This window comes from Bombus vosnesenskii, unplaced genomic scaffold, assembly GCF_011952255.1.
Source record: "Bombus vosnesenskii isolate JDL3184/JDL3185 unplaced genomic scaffold, Bvos_JDL3184-5_v1.1 scf7180000013263, whole genome shotgun sequence".
Lineage (NCBI taxonomy): Eukaryota > Metazoa > Arthropoda > Insecta > Hymenoptera > Apidae > Bombus > Bombus vosnesenskii.
Genome location: NW_022882923.1, coordinates 783,513 through 798,373, shown reverse-complemented (window position 1 = coordinate 798,373; position 14,861 = coordinate 783,513). Strand labels below are relative to the sequence as shown.

The 14,861-nt window shown below is 39.7% G+C and overlaps 1 protein-coding gene across 1 annotated transcript; it reads left to right on the top strand.

Annotated features, from left to right (window-relative positions):
• Positions 1-1,008: 1,008 nt before the first annotated feature.
• LOC117234428 (kinesin-like protein KIF20B) lies at positions 1,009-8,728 on the top strand. Its single transcript, XM_033495608.1, has 4 exons — positions 1,009-1,149; positions 3,277-3,373; positions 3,887-7,977; positions 8,474-8,728. Exons 1-4 carry the CDS (start codon positions 1,009-1,011, stop codon positions 8,726-8,728), a joined length of 4,584 nt encoding a protein of 1,527 aa, XP_033351499.1.
• The last annotated feature ends 6,133 nt before the right edge of the window (positions 8,729-14,861 follow it).

Here is a 14,861-nt window from a genome sequence, read left to right as displayed (position 1 = left end):
TATAAAGGATAATTTGCAAGGGAATTTGTTATTATAAATAAACAGACCAGAATCCGGAAATCTTTTTTTCACGATTGATCAAGAATTATATACTTCGGCATTAAAGTATCAGCGGAAGCATTTTGCAGTAAATTCTTCGGAGGCCGTATTTTTAAAGTAACGAGCGAATCAGTCACAAGTCGGACGAATATCACGGCGGTTCGATAAGCTCACGGCTACGGAGCGAGCATTAATTATTCCCTTTAGATTGCGCCTGGTGCGATCCGTAAAATTTCCACCCCAGCGCGGAGCGTCGCCATCAATTTCGCCGCTTTTGCTGCGCAATAAGGTTCTCTCCTACCCGTATTCTCCTGTTGGAGAATCTACGAAAAGGACTTCTTCGTCTCATCGAATGGTAATGCCTGCTTTTACGATCATCATATTTATAAATGTAAGCCCGGATGTGGATCCCTCGTGCTCGACCCCGATGAAAGCAGCCTGTTAATTGGGAATACTGATGGCAGCGGGGAAACCGTATTCGGATCGATGCCGCTCCGATGCCTTCGTTTCCTTCCCTCTTTTCGTCTATCCTCGTGCCTTGGTTTCATCTTCTCTTCGGCCACCCACGCAAGATCATGGCGCCGGATAAGACCCGTGGGACGCTGTCAAAGGGAGCTTATATTTATGAGACTTTCGGCAAACAAATGGATAAATCTAATATCTCGAAGCTCCTTGAGAACGACCAACGTCTTCCCGCGGATTGAGATTCCTAACGCTGGGTTGAGATCGAGCTGCGAGAATTAAGACTTCTTCTTCAATGGACAAGAGATCGATGAGATTGAGAGTTAGATATTCTTATTGGTTTAGTACACTCCATATAAGGACGTAATGTCATGGATTAATGGTGGCTACTAAGTACGTTGCAATGGAAAATATTATACGTTTTACGTTTAGAATTTCTTTAGATCTTTGGACATTTTGAAGAAAATTAAGAGATGTTAGAGTAGCTCACTATTATACACCAAACTTATGACGTTAAGAAGATGCCATACATTTTATGGTAGAAATGAAACAGGACAAAAAGTGGATATAAAGATCATATCATCAAAAATGAAGAAGAAAGAAGAAGATAATGACATCAAAAATGGTGCTATAACTGTTTTAATCAATGTAAGCACGTGGTCAATGCTATATACTACGTATACCTAACAAGTCCCTGTGTATTATCAATTGCGTAAGAATGAAAGTACGATTCCTGTGTCAATTTGTTTGTCGAGATTTCACGTATCGCAAACAGTAAGCGAAGAAACGTCGAAGAGTAATATTCGAAGGGGAGGACTTGGAATCACGGACGCTGCCTGCCGTTTCGTTCACCAACGCCATTAAAGACGCTATAAAAGAAGTGGCCTGGCGGCGGCGAACGAGTCCCGATGGCGAGAGAGTGCTAGGCGAAATTTGTCAGTATTAAATAAATAACCCATAAAGGTGGAACATCAATCCACCGTAGAAACATTAACGCCCGATATAAGGGGGCGATGTAACGGCTGTTATTTTTCATACACAAACAAAGTCTTATACTGTGCATGAACGTAACATAGGTAAGGAATCATCGTTTCTTCCCCTGTCGATACATTTTTCGTTTTCTTTGATGTTTTTACGACTTATACCATAGATCGTATCGTAATTCACGAGATAAAACACGATGTATCTATTAGGATAGAAGTGTTTAAAGATGCTTCGAAATACTTTGAGACGAAATAATTAACACATTCTTCCTTTCTTTTTTTTTTTTTGTTACTATATTACAATTGTTTAACATATGTTGGTATATAATATACAGTGTCGTGTTACAGTTATGTGAAATACAACGATATTTAGTAACACGAGTGAGTTGATACGAAAAGAAGAAGATGAGGTAAAGCTATATCTAAGTTGCGGATATTTATGTAAATTCCTATTTTTATAAATATAATTGAAAAATGAACCTGTATACTAAATGTATTAACAGATACTACTTTATATACTCTTACTTGTTACATATTATGTACATTCTGTGCATTTTTGTCTTCGTATTATATGCATACAAAATGCATAAAATTGATAAAGAAGAAAACTAGAACCTGATAAAACTCCAGTATACGATACATTAATTATTCTTTCTATAGCGAAACAGTTTAGCCACTCAGTGAATAACTCGGACATCGAAAACTTGCGCACCTTGGAATTCAACTTGTTGCTCGTCGGCCGGCATTCGAATTCTGGGAAGCCCGATTCCTCGCCTGCTGGAATAACACCTCGACCCTTTGCCGAGAAAACTGCAAAGCGGCGTCTTCTTGTAGCGAAAGTTCGGGCGGCGTGGCGCGTCGAAAGTTCGAACGGTCCAAAAGAAAAGACCACCAATGGCGGCGAGCTTTAGCGGGGAACCGCGAGCGTCCGGAATGCCATGGCCAGTCGAGACAGGGAAGAGGGAAAGAGTCAGCGTGTGCGATGAGGCGATATACACCGAGAGGGTTCAGCGGCGAAAACGAAAAGAGAAACGCGAGTTTCGGTACGCGTGCAGAAGAGAGGCCGGTCAGACGGTCGTGTCGATACAAGGAGTCGATTGTGGGTTGAAAGACACCGCCGCGACGCACAATAAGGCCTCTTCGAAGACGTCTCATAGAGCACAGTGGCCGACTTGTGCTTGCGATACGATTCCGATGCCGAGATTACGCCGGATTTCGCGGATCGCGCGCGGTCCATCTCGAATCCTCCGCCGACTCGGCCTATTAGCTCACTGTTTGATTGGCTGCGGTTAATGAGCCGAGCGACACGCGTATAAATTGCCTCTTATTGCCGACTTTGAAGATATTTCGAGGCACGCGGTCGCGTCTCTGATTTCCAAATGACGCGCTCGTACGTCAATTACGAACATTTTTGGAATAATTGCGGGGCAAACCGGTCTCGATGAAAATTTTCTTGCAGTTGATGCGGAGTGGAGATAAAGTTTGGAAGGGTTTGATGTTGTTGAAAATGACAACGTGAGTTCGCGTTCGCCTTCCAGGTGCAGATGCGCTAATTACAGTAAATAGTAACTAGAAGATAGTTCTAGATATAATCGATAGAATCAATCGATAGGTTTAAGATCTTCTTTTGTTTTTATCCCTAGTTTATGTAAGAAAGTGCAATAAAGGTTTTTCGGCTCAGAACGGTGTGATAGATTTATCCAAAGAATAAAATAATAGCTATTGTGATCCTACCTCTAAATACGGAAAATAACAACAGATGCTCTGCACGTTTGTTATTTTGTAATGCTAGGTAGGTCGATCTGGTAGAGGCAATGTGGAATTTATGATTGCTGATAAGTTGGCCAATAAGAAATATTTCTTCGAAGATGAAGATTTATGTGGTCGATGTGAGTTGAAGGTTGGATTTGAACAAGAGCGTCGTGAAAGCTACTAGAGAAATCTTAGCCCTGCTAGAGGAGGTTGAAAACATTCTCTGTTCGATTTGAACAATGTTTTAATTCATAAATTATTTGATTTGTTAGCGCGATACGTCGGTATCGCCAGAAATTGCAGATGTTCCGCGCGAATAAAAAAAGACAATTTACAATGTGAAATTATCTTAAAACTACATTCACGCGTATTAATTCGGTAACAGTGACACGTTGTGTAACCTAGCAGAACTGAGAAAATTTCTCCAAAATGGATCGAAGCGTTATGAAGCTTCTTGAATCAACGATCGCCGGACGTGTAAAGATCATCGTAAATTGAAATTTCTGAAACAGAATCGCAAGCCCTGTACTGAGACGAGTTCACTACATAGTGAAGCGTACTGTGTATGTTCGCATTCTCTTAAATTGTAACATATATCCCAGTTTCTTTGTTCAAGATTTCCTGAGTTTCGTAGAACATGTTCGCTTCAGATTCGAATCCCACCAAGCCTTCAGAAAATAACGAAAATACAGTATCCCGTTATACATCAGCAACTTGTTTATCTACGAACAACGTGTACCTTAGAATAAAACCGAACTCCGCAAAAACCAACAAAGAAATCTACACAGTGGTCGGTTTAAAGACGCTTCACGTAAAGAAAGGCGAGAACGTAGATAGGAAGTACTCTTTTACAAGAATTTTCGATTCAGAGTCCACTCAAGCTGATTTATTTTGTCAAAGCGTACGGTGGCAAGTGATTTACTTTCTTCTCGGCGAGAGTTCAACGATTCTAACCTATGGAGCTTCTAACTCTGGGAAAACGTATACATTGTACGGATCAGCGGATTCACCTGGTGTAATCCCTCGCGCCATCGAATTTTTATTTTCTACGATTAACTGCACCTTGGCTCCTTGGTATAAAATCAGCGACGACAATAGAATTGTCTGTTTAAACGAGCACGAACGAAATTCTGAAATACACAACAAAACGAATTTAATAAACCCGAATGTAATCGCGAAGGAAGAATACACGCAGGCTCGATTGTCTTTGAATAATTCGAACCCTCGAATTCCTGAATCGGAGGAACAAGATCTTTGGAGTGACGAATGCATGTCCTCTGTATGGATGTCCGTTGCAGAAATCTACAATGATAACGTGTACGATCTTCTAGCCATCGACGGTCAGGAAAGACGACCACTAAAAATGACAACTCGAAGGGATTGTTCTACTTACGTGAATGGTTTAAAATTTATCCACATCACCACAGCATTGGAAGCTTGTCAGCTATTAATCTTCGTTCGATCTAGGATGGCTGTAATCTCGACAGCACCAAATATCACGAACTCGCAGTCTCATACTATTTTGACATTAAAATTGCTGAAGTATAAGAAGGAGAACGTACCGGAAGAAGTTCGAGTTAGTACATTAACATTTTGCGACGTGGCTGGTTCCAGAAAGTTTAAAAAAGGAGAAGGAAGAGGCAGCGGATCAACAGAATCGAGGAATATAAATAATAGCTTGCTGGTGCTTGGAAGATGTCTTAAATCTCTACGTGACAGTCATCCGGGCGGTGACAATGTAACTGGCCCTTTTAGAGAGTCGAAGTTGACCAGGATTCTTCAGAAGGTTTTGACTGGTCGAGAGAAGGTCAGTTTCATTATTAATATCGATATTGGAATTGATTCTTTTCCGGAAACTTTGAGTGCTCTGAATTTCTCAGCAATGGCAAAGAAATTAGGTAGCGAATCAGGGATATTGAAACGAAGCACGTTCTCTGTGACGACGATGACGCCAAGGAGTCCAAAATCATCCACGTGGGTTTTTACCGCGCATAGTCCGAGAAAGGTCATCACTGTGGATTTCGAAGAATACGAAACCCTCAAGCAACAGAATAAGAAGTTGATGGAAATACTGAATGCCATGAAAGCTACTAGTAACAAGAAACAGATCATCTCGATGGAAGTTTCGAAAGAGACGCGGTCGGAAAATTCGTTTTTCGATTACAGAGAGTTGCAAGAGAAACACGCGGAACTGATGAAGCGTCTGGAAGCTTTAAAACGCGAGAACTTAAATCGAGAATTTGAGATAAGGCAGGAATTGATAGATTACTATTCCACGGCTATCAAACAGCTAGAGTCAACTTGGAAGAAACGCACGCAGGATATCGAGGACGAGAGACGACGCTTGTTAAAGTGGTCTGTGGATCAAGTAGAAACGTTTTTTAAAGAACGTATCGATAGTATAATGTGTAATAAAAAGAGAAAGAGGGACGACGATAACAACTCTAACGAAATTCAACCGACCTATGTGGAACTTGAAGCTGAAAATGCCATGATCACGTCGGAAATGGTCGATTTAAGAGAAATGGTGCGCAGTCTGAGGACCGAGAACGAGTTATTGAATAAAGATAGAAATAAATATAAGTTCCAATTTTCGTTAATTGATGGAAGACTGAAATATGTGTATGAATTAGCTGAAATGAATTTTCCTGAATTATCTTTCAAGGCGCAAAATAACGCGCGCGACCCCAGTCGGCTTATGGACGAATTGAAACGTATGTTTGACGAAATGGCGGACAACATCTCGTATTTGAAACATGATTTGAATTTAGTCAATAATCGTGCGAAAATTATGGCGAATTCGATGGAAACCGAGGAAATGCTATGGAATACGAAAATTACGTTGGAGGAGACGTTGAATAAAGTGAAAGACCTTGAAAGTGAAAGACGAGAAAAGACGAATCTCATTCACAATTTGCAACTTCAATTGCGGTTGCTGAGAAAAGACTTAACCGACACTCGAGAATGTGAGATCGAGTATGATGCGAAATGTGCTGGAAAGGAAGATGTCCGTAGCTTGAACCGAAAATATCATTCACTCAGCAACGAAGATTTCTTCTGTAGCGATAACAGCGATAATACCGAGTTAATAACGCAAGCTCACGTGGATATAAAAGCGGAACGATATCTTAATGACGACACCAAGAATTCACTGAAGAACGTTTCCTTAAATACTGTAGACTCAGACTTGGATCGACGCACTTTCAGATCCAGCGACAGTGGCAATGTGAAAGAAGATTCTGGTATCGATTTCAGTTGTAGAAGCCAGAGTATTAATGATAGTTCCACTATGGAAGAAACGAAAGAAAATTACACGCGAACGACTTCCATGTTCCACCATTACAATGATGGGTGCGAACAAACCAAACAATTGAAGACTAATCATACGAATGTGGAACATTATACCGAGCAAGAACGAGAAATGTCATTGGACAGAGAATTATTACGCGATGTGAGTGACTTGAAGTCGGCAATAGACACTTTGAGAAGAATCGCAGATTTCAATAAGCTGGAGGTCGCGGAGTACAGAAGCAAATTGCTATGTTGCGAAGAAAAAGCGAAGGAACTGAAAGAAGAGAATGAAAAACTGATAAAAATAGTGGAAATAGATTCGCAGAAGTACAACGAGCGGATCAACGAGTTGACTCAGGAGCTTCTGGTTAAGGAAGAGGACGATAATCGCAGTCTGAAGCAACTTGAGACTTGTTTGAAGAAGTGTGCCTCTCTCGAGGATCAATTGTCCATGCTTCATCTCGTTTACGAGCAAACGCTGAAATCGTTCGCGAATAAGAATCCACAAATCGAAAAATCTGGAAAGGAACTGTCGGCGAAGAGTTTGGAGACGAGCGACAAAGTAGCAGAAACGCGGAGCGATCTGTTCAGGGTGCAGCAGCTGCAGGAGAAGGTTAACGGACTCGAAACTGTTCTCGAAAAGTGCCAGGAGGAGAGAAACAATTATCGCGAGCGATTGCAGGAACATTTAGAGACGCAGTCGATGCTGGAAATGAAATTGAAGTGGCTGTCGACGGAAATTCGGAGCAGAGATGATGAGATGATCTCGTTGAAAACGGAATTCAACAACATGGCGCGACAGAACGAATCTAACGATAAAAGAATGAAACATTTGAGCGAAGAGATCGTTCGATCGAACGACAACGTGCGTTGTATGAAAGAAAAATTAACATATTTCGAAGAGACACGGAAGAATCTTGAAGAAAGATTGGAGAACGAAATAATTGATCCTCGTTCGAGTTTGACGAATATTATTCAGAAGATCTACGAGGAGAATAAAGACAGAGAAGAGAAATTTTATAAGTTAAAGTTACAGGTGCGTGAGAACGAGATAGAGATGGATTTGCTTAAGAAGCATAGGAATGATAATATAAAGAAGTACGAATGTATGGTACAGTATTTAAGAATAGAGGTTGAGAAGAAGAAGGAACAGCTGACTAAATTGCAGAAATTAATTTTTACGAATTTCACTTTGAGATATCGCAAGTTGTGTAATAAACGACGAAGCAAATCGATGGTTTTTCAATTGCAAAAGCTAACTATTTGTAGTAAGCGAGATTTGAAAGTGTCGTCTGTTGATAGAATAACTAATGACGAAAAATTATCTCCGTCAATTTATGAATGCTCGATTGATAATTCGCGTGATGTTCATTTCCCAAATTCACAATTATCAGCCAGAAATGAAGAATTCGATACTAAAAGTGCGTATGGAACAGAAGAGTCTTGTCCAGTACGTTGTCCTTAATCTACTTATAAGTAAAGGATAAAGAGAAAGTAGGAAATATCAATTTTCCTGATTTTACGCTGCTTTTTCTCGATACTAATAAGATTATAGAACCGCTCATATTTTTCTGACGCTTAATCGTCCCTTTTAGAATCGGATATCTCTTTAAATTTATCCTCTTCTATCTTTCTAAATATTCCAAATATTTTCTCGCCTTACGTTTTGAAAAAATTGCTTTATTACCGGCATTTATAAATTTAATATATCGTAACCAACAGATAGAATTTCAATTTTGTGTAAAGAGGCCTAACCTGTTGTTAGTCTAAAGCATTACAAATTTATTTTCGTTCTTCGCTTTCTGTTGTTCTCTTTCAATTTTAATTTCAAATATATCTAATTAGTTAATATTTTAATAAGTGCATTAACCGTTCTGACATAATGATATTAAAAGTACATTAACCGTAACTTCCTATCTTATACTCTACAGTTTTAAACGCTTCAGACAGAGAGCAGTTTGGGGTTGAACGACTCGAACGTAGACGCACGTCAGATCCAGAGCGATGCCTCCGACTGTTCTGAAGTGCACTGCGGTTGCGGTATTGGTTTTAAAAATGCTGGAAGGCAGGGAAGAATGTCAGGTTGGATGAAAGTTCGAAGAAGCATCGCGAATACCTGTCTCCTGCGTCAACCCTGCGGTGAATACACCAGTGTTCACAACGATGCTTTCAAGACTGACGTTGTAAAGCATAATACATAATTAGAAGATCATTTTCCGGGCAATTGAAGTGTCTGTAAATACTCGCAACATATCTGTTATTCCCTACAATTTTGCACCATTTTTACCACAGTTCTTGTTACTACATACAGTTCGTTTGGATACTTTGTTTTCTAGTTTCCTCCTACTTAGCGTGTTTCGATATGATATTGTTGTACGCATCACGTATCGTAGTTATCGCTTAAATAAAGAAACCGAAAAGAAAAGATGTCACAACTGTTATTCTTATTACATACAATCCATTTGGTTATTTGTTCTTTAGTTCCATTTAATAAGTTTCGATGTGATATTACTTTATGTATCCAGTGTCACAGTTATCGTATAAATAAAGGCACAAAAAAAAAAGAAGAAAAAAAAACACGTGTCTCGGAAGTGGACCGTTTTTCTTGGTTCGCGACTTGAATTAGAGATAGAAAGAAAGGAGCGTCAAACTGTAAGCGAGTTATCGACTAGCGGTATTATCGGTGTATCGGTCGTTCCCTCGGGACGAGATCTTGTGTAATGGCAAAACGTGGTTCCAACGTTCGTTACAATAAGCCCGCCGCCCCCGAAGAGCAGGAGAAACCTGTTTAGTTGGCTCGTACAAGGGCGGACCCTGGTCGGGATTTTATTGGCAATATGCTATAATTTCCGACATTAGATGCCGCTGACGCTTTCTGGCTCTCATTATACCCCGGCTGCGTCCCTATATGTGATCTTTTCGCGAAAACGTCGCTCCCACCCCTGGTAACCTTCTACGGATTCTGATATATGAAATTATGACGAGGGACATCGGAATGGAACTGTAAGTCCTTTCCACGCGATCGCTCAGTCTCTGATGGTATTACTCGGAATACCTCGTAATGGGAGAGATCAGATAAATGAAACGAGACGCGAGAATACATTACATCAACGTTACGTCGCTGAGGGGAAATTAGCGGTTTGATTTTTATGGCCGCCCGATCGATCCGAAACAGTCTAATAATACGAGGGCTATCAGTTTTATGTCAGCGAAATGAAAGATTTGAGAGAAATACGTAATACACTTCGGGATATTCTAAATTAATTTACATAGGTACTATTTTCGTTTATTAGTTGGAAATTGTTTTCTAGAGTATAAAGGGAATTCGTATTATTTCATTAAAATGATTTCATTATAATGTAGTATACGATGGTGTATTGTTCTGTATAATTCCTTTTCGAAACTCCAAGGTATTTCTTAAATATAAAAGATATAATTTCAATCATCATTAGGTTCCAGAATAATTATTTAAAATTCATAACGAAACTTTTATTAAAATACATTTTCAAACAATAATGAAATTATTGTACAGATGATCGTTAATAAAGTGATGTTAATGAAGTATCAGATTTTGTTGTATTTATGCGTGTTTCATATATTTCATTTATCATTTCCTGCGATCCATAGGTCCAAATAAGAGTTCCAAATTTTCGCGACAGTGGATTGCCACGACCATTTTCTGGTTCACCTTGCAACCACTGATTTTCCCGGTAAATGTACTGCGAACTTTCCTCTTTCAATTGGCAATAAGGTTTGATCGTCACGGGAAATATCATCCAATTTCCTTTCCCTGCCAACCGGTCTACATTGCTACTGTCCGCCTATCCTTAACTATACTATCAGCTACCCCGACACGCTGCCACTTTCGCGTCCGTTTCCCATTATAAAGAAACTAGAATATTTCTTTTCGTTCGGTGTAATTTTGCCACATACACGATTCTTCGATTTTCTACTGTATCTTAGATAAAACGCATGCTTGTAATTGCTCAGTTCACGTTTAAAATATTTTTAAATGAATATTTAAATATTTTAAAATATTTTGAATTTTGTATTTCCATTTTAAAAAATTTAGCTTTTAAAATATTTAAAATTTTCGAGAGTAAGTTTTAGCAGTATTATAGCAATTATACGTAAAATTCTCCTGTCAAATTATTCATGCTTCCTCCCTTCTTCTTTCTCACTGAAAATAGCTTTCTTTATTATTATTGCGAAACATAATGCGATGAATTAGATTGTTGTTAGGTATAGAATAAATAAATAGTTCATTTTTATGATATTTTCAGTTCTATATATGTGAATATTGAGAATCGATGAGGTTACAATTATTAATATTCACTGATTTTATCATTAAGTACTAATTTCGATAATGCATCGCCTAAAAATCACATGCATTTTCTCAAAAAGATTTTCAATAAATGAAAACAGTCAAACTACACGTAGCAGAGACAGCGAAGCACGTTCGATCGTGGAGAAGGCAATCGGGTGCCGTAATTGAGAAGAAGGGGAGAAAGCCATTGGAGGCAAAGTTTCCTCAAGACATTAGTTTATAATTCGGCAATCCGGGATCAGTATTTGTCACGATTAGCCGATCCTTCCTCTCCTCTTCCTTCTTCGTTTGAAATATCTGATTCCGGCCAAAGATTTCATCCCTTTCTTCACCCCTTCTTCGCAAAATCCCGCGCGAGTTTTCATTAATTTCGCCAATTCTACCGAACTATTGTCGTAGTTACGCACAATTTCAACGCGACAATGCCCTGGCCTTTCCCAGGGACTGACACGGACGAAAGGGGTGAAACTACGAGAAAGAGAAACTGACGTGCAAGGAGTTCGAACGACTCCCGTGAGCGAGAAAGGGTAAGGTATTTCTAGAGTTCGAAGCACACCATCAGCACAGATTATATTTCTCGTGTCATTTACCTCGTGAATTAGATCAATGGCGTTTCATTTGAAGTCCTCTTCTCGAGGATTTTGTCTCGTTACGCGAGCAAGGACGAATTGAGAGGTTCAGACGGCGGGCGATGTGAGTGTGCCAAGAGTGAAACTTTTCATTAGAAACGGAAGATATATTTGTTTTTGAAATTTGGATGCATATAAAAACAGAAATTTAACAAAATAGTAAATTCTATGTGGATTGTCGCCTAAACTTTAACCATAATTTATCTTTACTCTTCTTGATATTTTAATGACAAAACTAATCGACCAATACAAAATCTGTACATATTTTCCTCAAGAAATTGTTAGATATTAAACGAAACTAAAAATTCTTCTGGCAGTATTATAAATCGATATATATATTAAAATAAGCATATAAAACCTATACAATATATCCAGTTTCTTATACAATAAATAAAAATTCACATGTGTAACTATTAAGAATTAAAAGCCTGAACTCAGTAACTGCACTATTTTATAAATTTCTGTCAACACACTGACCAATCACATTCTGTTTCAGAAAATTCTACTTCGTACACTCCATCCCGTCTCTTACGGTGTCCCAAACAACCCTGTTCCATGAAATTCGCAGGGTGTAGGGGTGGAAGAAACTGGCGAAGGATGGAAAGAAGAGGAGGGGTTGATCAAAAAGAGGAGAGTCGGTGTAAGAGAGACGGGAAGCACGGCGCACGAAGCTAGCGGCGAACAATAAGCAATAATAGGTAATGCAATTCAAACGTTGAGGCTGGCAATACTCCGAAGCCAACGGGGTGGTTACAATGCCGGGAAATGCAAGGCAGGCATTTCCTGCGAAGCGCCGGCGAGAGGAGAACGGAGACAATCGTACAATACAGGACGTTCAGGTAGTCTATTGCATATTTGCTTTTACGCAATTCTACTCGCGCATGCTGCTCGCGCGATATTACGCAATCACGATTTATCCGCCGTGTGCCGTAGTCCTTGTTGATGAGTTCCGCTGTATTTAATCCGCTCGATTCGCCGTATCATTTGCACCGATGAGAACGCTGGCAACTTGCGCGCGAAAAACCCGTCGATGCTGGCGTTTTCAGCCGGAGCAAGTTGCTCGAATCGGTGAACTTGCTCTCGGTAAAGATGAAACGTATGGAGTGTGATGAACATGGGGTTAGTCGGCTAGAAACGCTACGAGTGTTTGCTGCGGATGATAAGCTGGAAGTGTGAAATCGCGTCTCCTTCGCGGATTGTTTTAGTTTGGACTTAGTTGATTTTAGGGAAGATATGAGTCTTGAAAAGAATTTTTTAAGTGTCTCGATAGAGTTACTTGGGAAAATCGAAGTTCTATTAATTAGGTGACCTGCTAATAGTTCGGCGAAAGTTAAAATTATAATAGCAGCAATTTAGTACGTTTACGTGTTTTCCTGTATTCCTAAGTTTTACAGAGATGTTTTCCAAGCGAAAATAAGGATAGTATCAAACAGCAAATTAAATTATATCAAGTATCATTGGCTCATGAACCAGTGGTCAATATTTCAAAATTATTTTGTTATAATCAACAATATTTTATTGAAACAAAATCTCAAAGAATTTGTATAATTGCAATACGTCAGAAATGGCATCTTTTTTTTTAGCAACATTTCAAATTTTAGGGCTATGAAATATAGAATTTCTGATACTTCCTCGCCTTCAACATTTCGTCGTACGAAGGAAGGGAATTCGACCGGTAAGAGGTTGGTTCAGAAATATGTTCCTTCGCGTGGCTACGATTTATGTCTAAATTTATTCACCAAAAACAAAACGCATCAGATTCGGTCTGCTGGCCTGAAGCGACCGCAGCGTGTTCCCTCGACGCAACTTACCACAATTTTATTCGTTTTTACATATGGCCGGGCTAGCGATAAGAAAATGCCCCATGATATTTCACGTTTTTATACGCGGCCGCTTTTGCCTTGAGGTGTTGGCTGGCCTTGCGCCCCCTCGCTATAGAAACGTTACGTGGTCTGGCTAGCGCCTGATATGCGAAATAAGTAGCCCCAGGCCATTAGAAACCCGTAGCCTCGTTAACTCGATACACCGTAATCCTGAAACTCGTCCACCAAGATGGCCTTTCCTACAACCTTGCCTCCCTTCGATCCTGCTGTTTCTTTCGGGGAAGTTGTTCCTTGGAGAGAAATGTTCGTTTATCGAAGGACCAGTCCGTATACGTCTACATCAATTTCCACGGGGTTCGCTTTTCCTACCTCCAAGCGTTTCATGATTTCCGAATGCGACACTCGTCAGTTGTTTCACGGTCGACGTATGACATATTATTAATGAAACTTAAGACAGAATGTACGCGAATGTGCAGCATATAAATGTGGCGTACTCTGGTGAAAAGAAAAAGGTTTTGCCTTTTGAAGAATCGAGAAATTCTGTGCAATGAGAATAAATCCAATTCCCTATCCAAATAAAATTATTTGACTTCACAATTCGCCATTAAAATCATATGCTAGTGGTGACAATAATAAATAATAAATAATAAATAAATAATTATTCATTACGTTAGAAAAAATTACAAAAGATTTTTAAAAAACGAGAGAATTAACCTTTTTTTCCAAGTGATATCTTCCTTCACTCTTTTCTTCTTCGTGTTCTAAAACAGGTGAAAAAGAAACAACCTGACCATCGAGAAGAAAATTATTATATACCAGAGACAAGTTTTATGATACAACACTGATAGTTGCAAGATAATATTGCATCAAAGTATATGCCGCTTTTCGTCAAATATCAAAATCAAATATAAAATCAAAAGCATGGGTCGCGATCTCTGCGTATGTATAGAGGCAACCGGTATAAAAGGTTACAAGTCTAAGCAGAAATCGCGCTCTCAATTCGTACACGCGCGCGTGTAACAAGACGGGATGGTAGGAGGTTCGAGTGGCTATTGAGATGCTCGATTCTCGAGCTACCCTGACAGAAGAGCAGTACCTACCAGATATTGGAGGCAATGAGGCGGGCTACTTTTAACAAGACGACTTCTCCCATCGTTCTCTCCACTTCACCGATCCCCCCTGTTCGATACCAAACGATGCGCTCGTTGTTATGAAATCCCATAAAATTACGAGCACCGCGACGAACCCATTGATCCTGACCCCCTAACGAGCCGCGCGGCTCATGGGTTCAGCCACGAGAGCATCCGCGAATCGTCTTTTTTGCGGATGAATCTTTTTTCGATCAAGCTACAACCCCATACCTGTGTGCATGCATTACATCAATTGACTCTGATGTACGGCGGGGTTTTCTGTCGAATTGATTGTTAATTCGGTTCGTTTTATCATCTCAGGAACATTGTAGTATGATTAAACGTGTCATTTGCAGGCGTTGATGTTTTTGTTCGATTCCAATTAACACGCTCGCTACTAACGTCATGTACAGTTGCTAGCAAAA

Bases quoted from the DNA above. Each gene is read 5' to 3' on its own strand.
- LOC117234428 (XM_033495608.1), top strand. From the start codon at position 1,009: ATGACGTTAAGAAGATGCCATACATTTTATGGTAGAAATGAAACAGGA. The intron at 1,150-3,276 runs GTAAGCACGTGG...TTGTAATGCTAG, and splicing joins CTATAACTGTTTTAATCAAT to GTAGGTCGATCTGGTAGAGG. The intron at 3,374-3,886 runs GTGAGTTGAAGG...TGTTCGCTTCAG, and splicing joins TGAAGATTTATGTGGTCGAT to ATTCGAATCCCACCAAGCCT.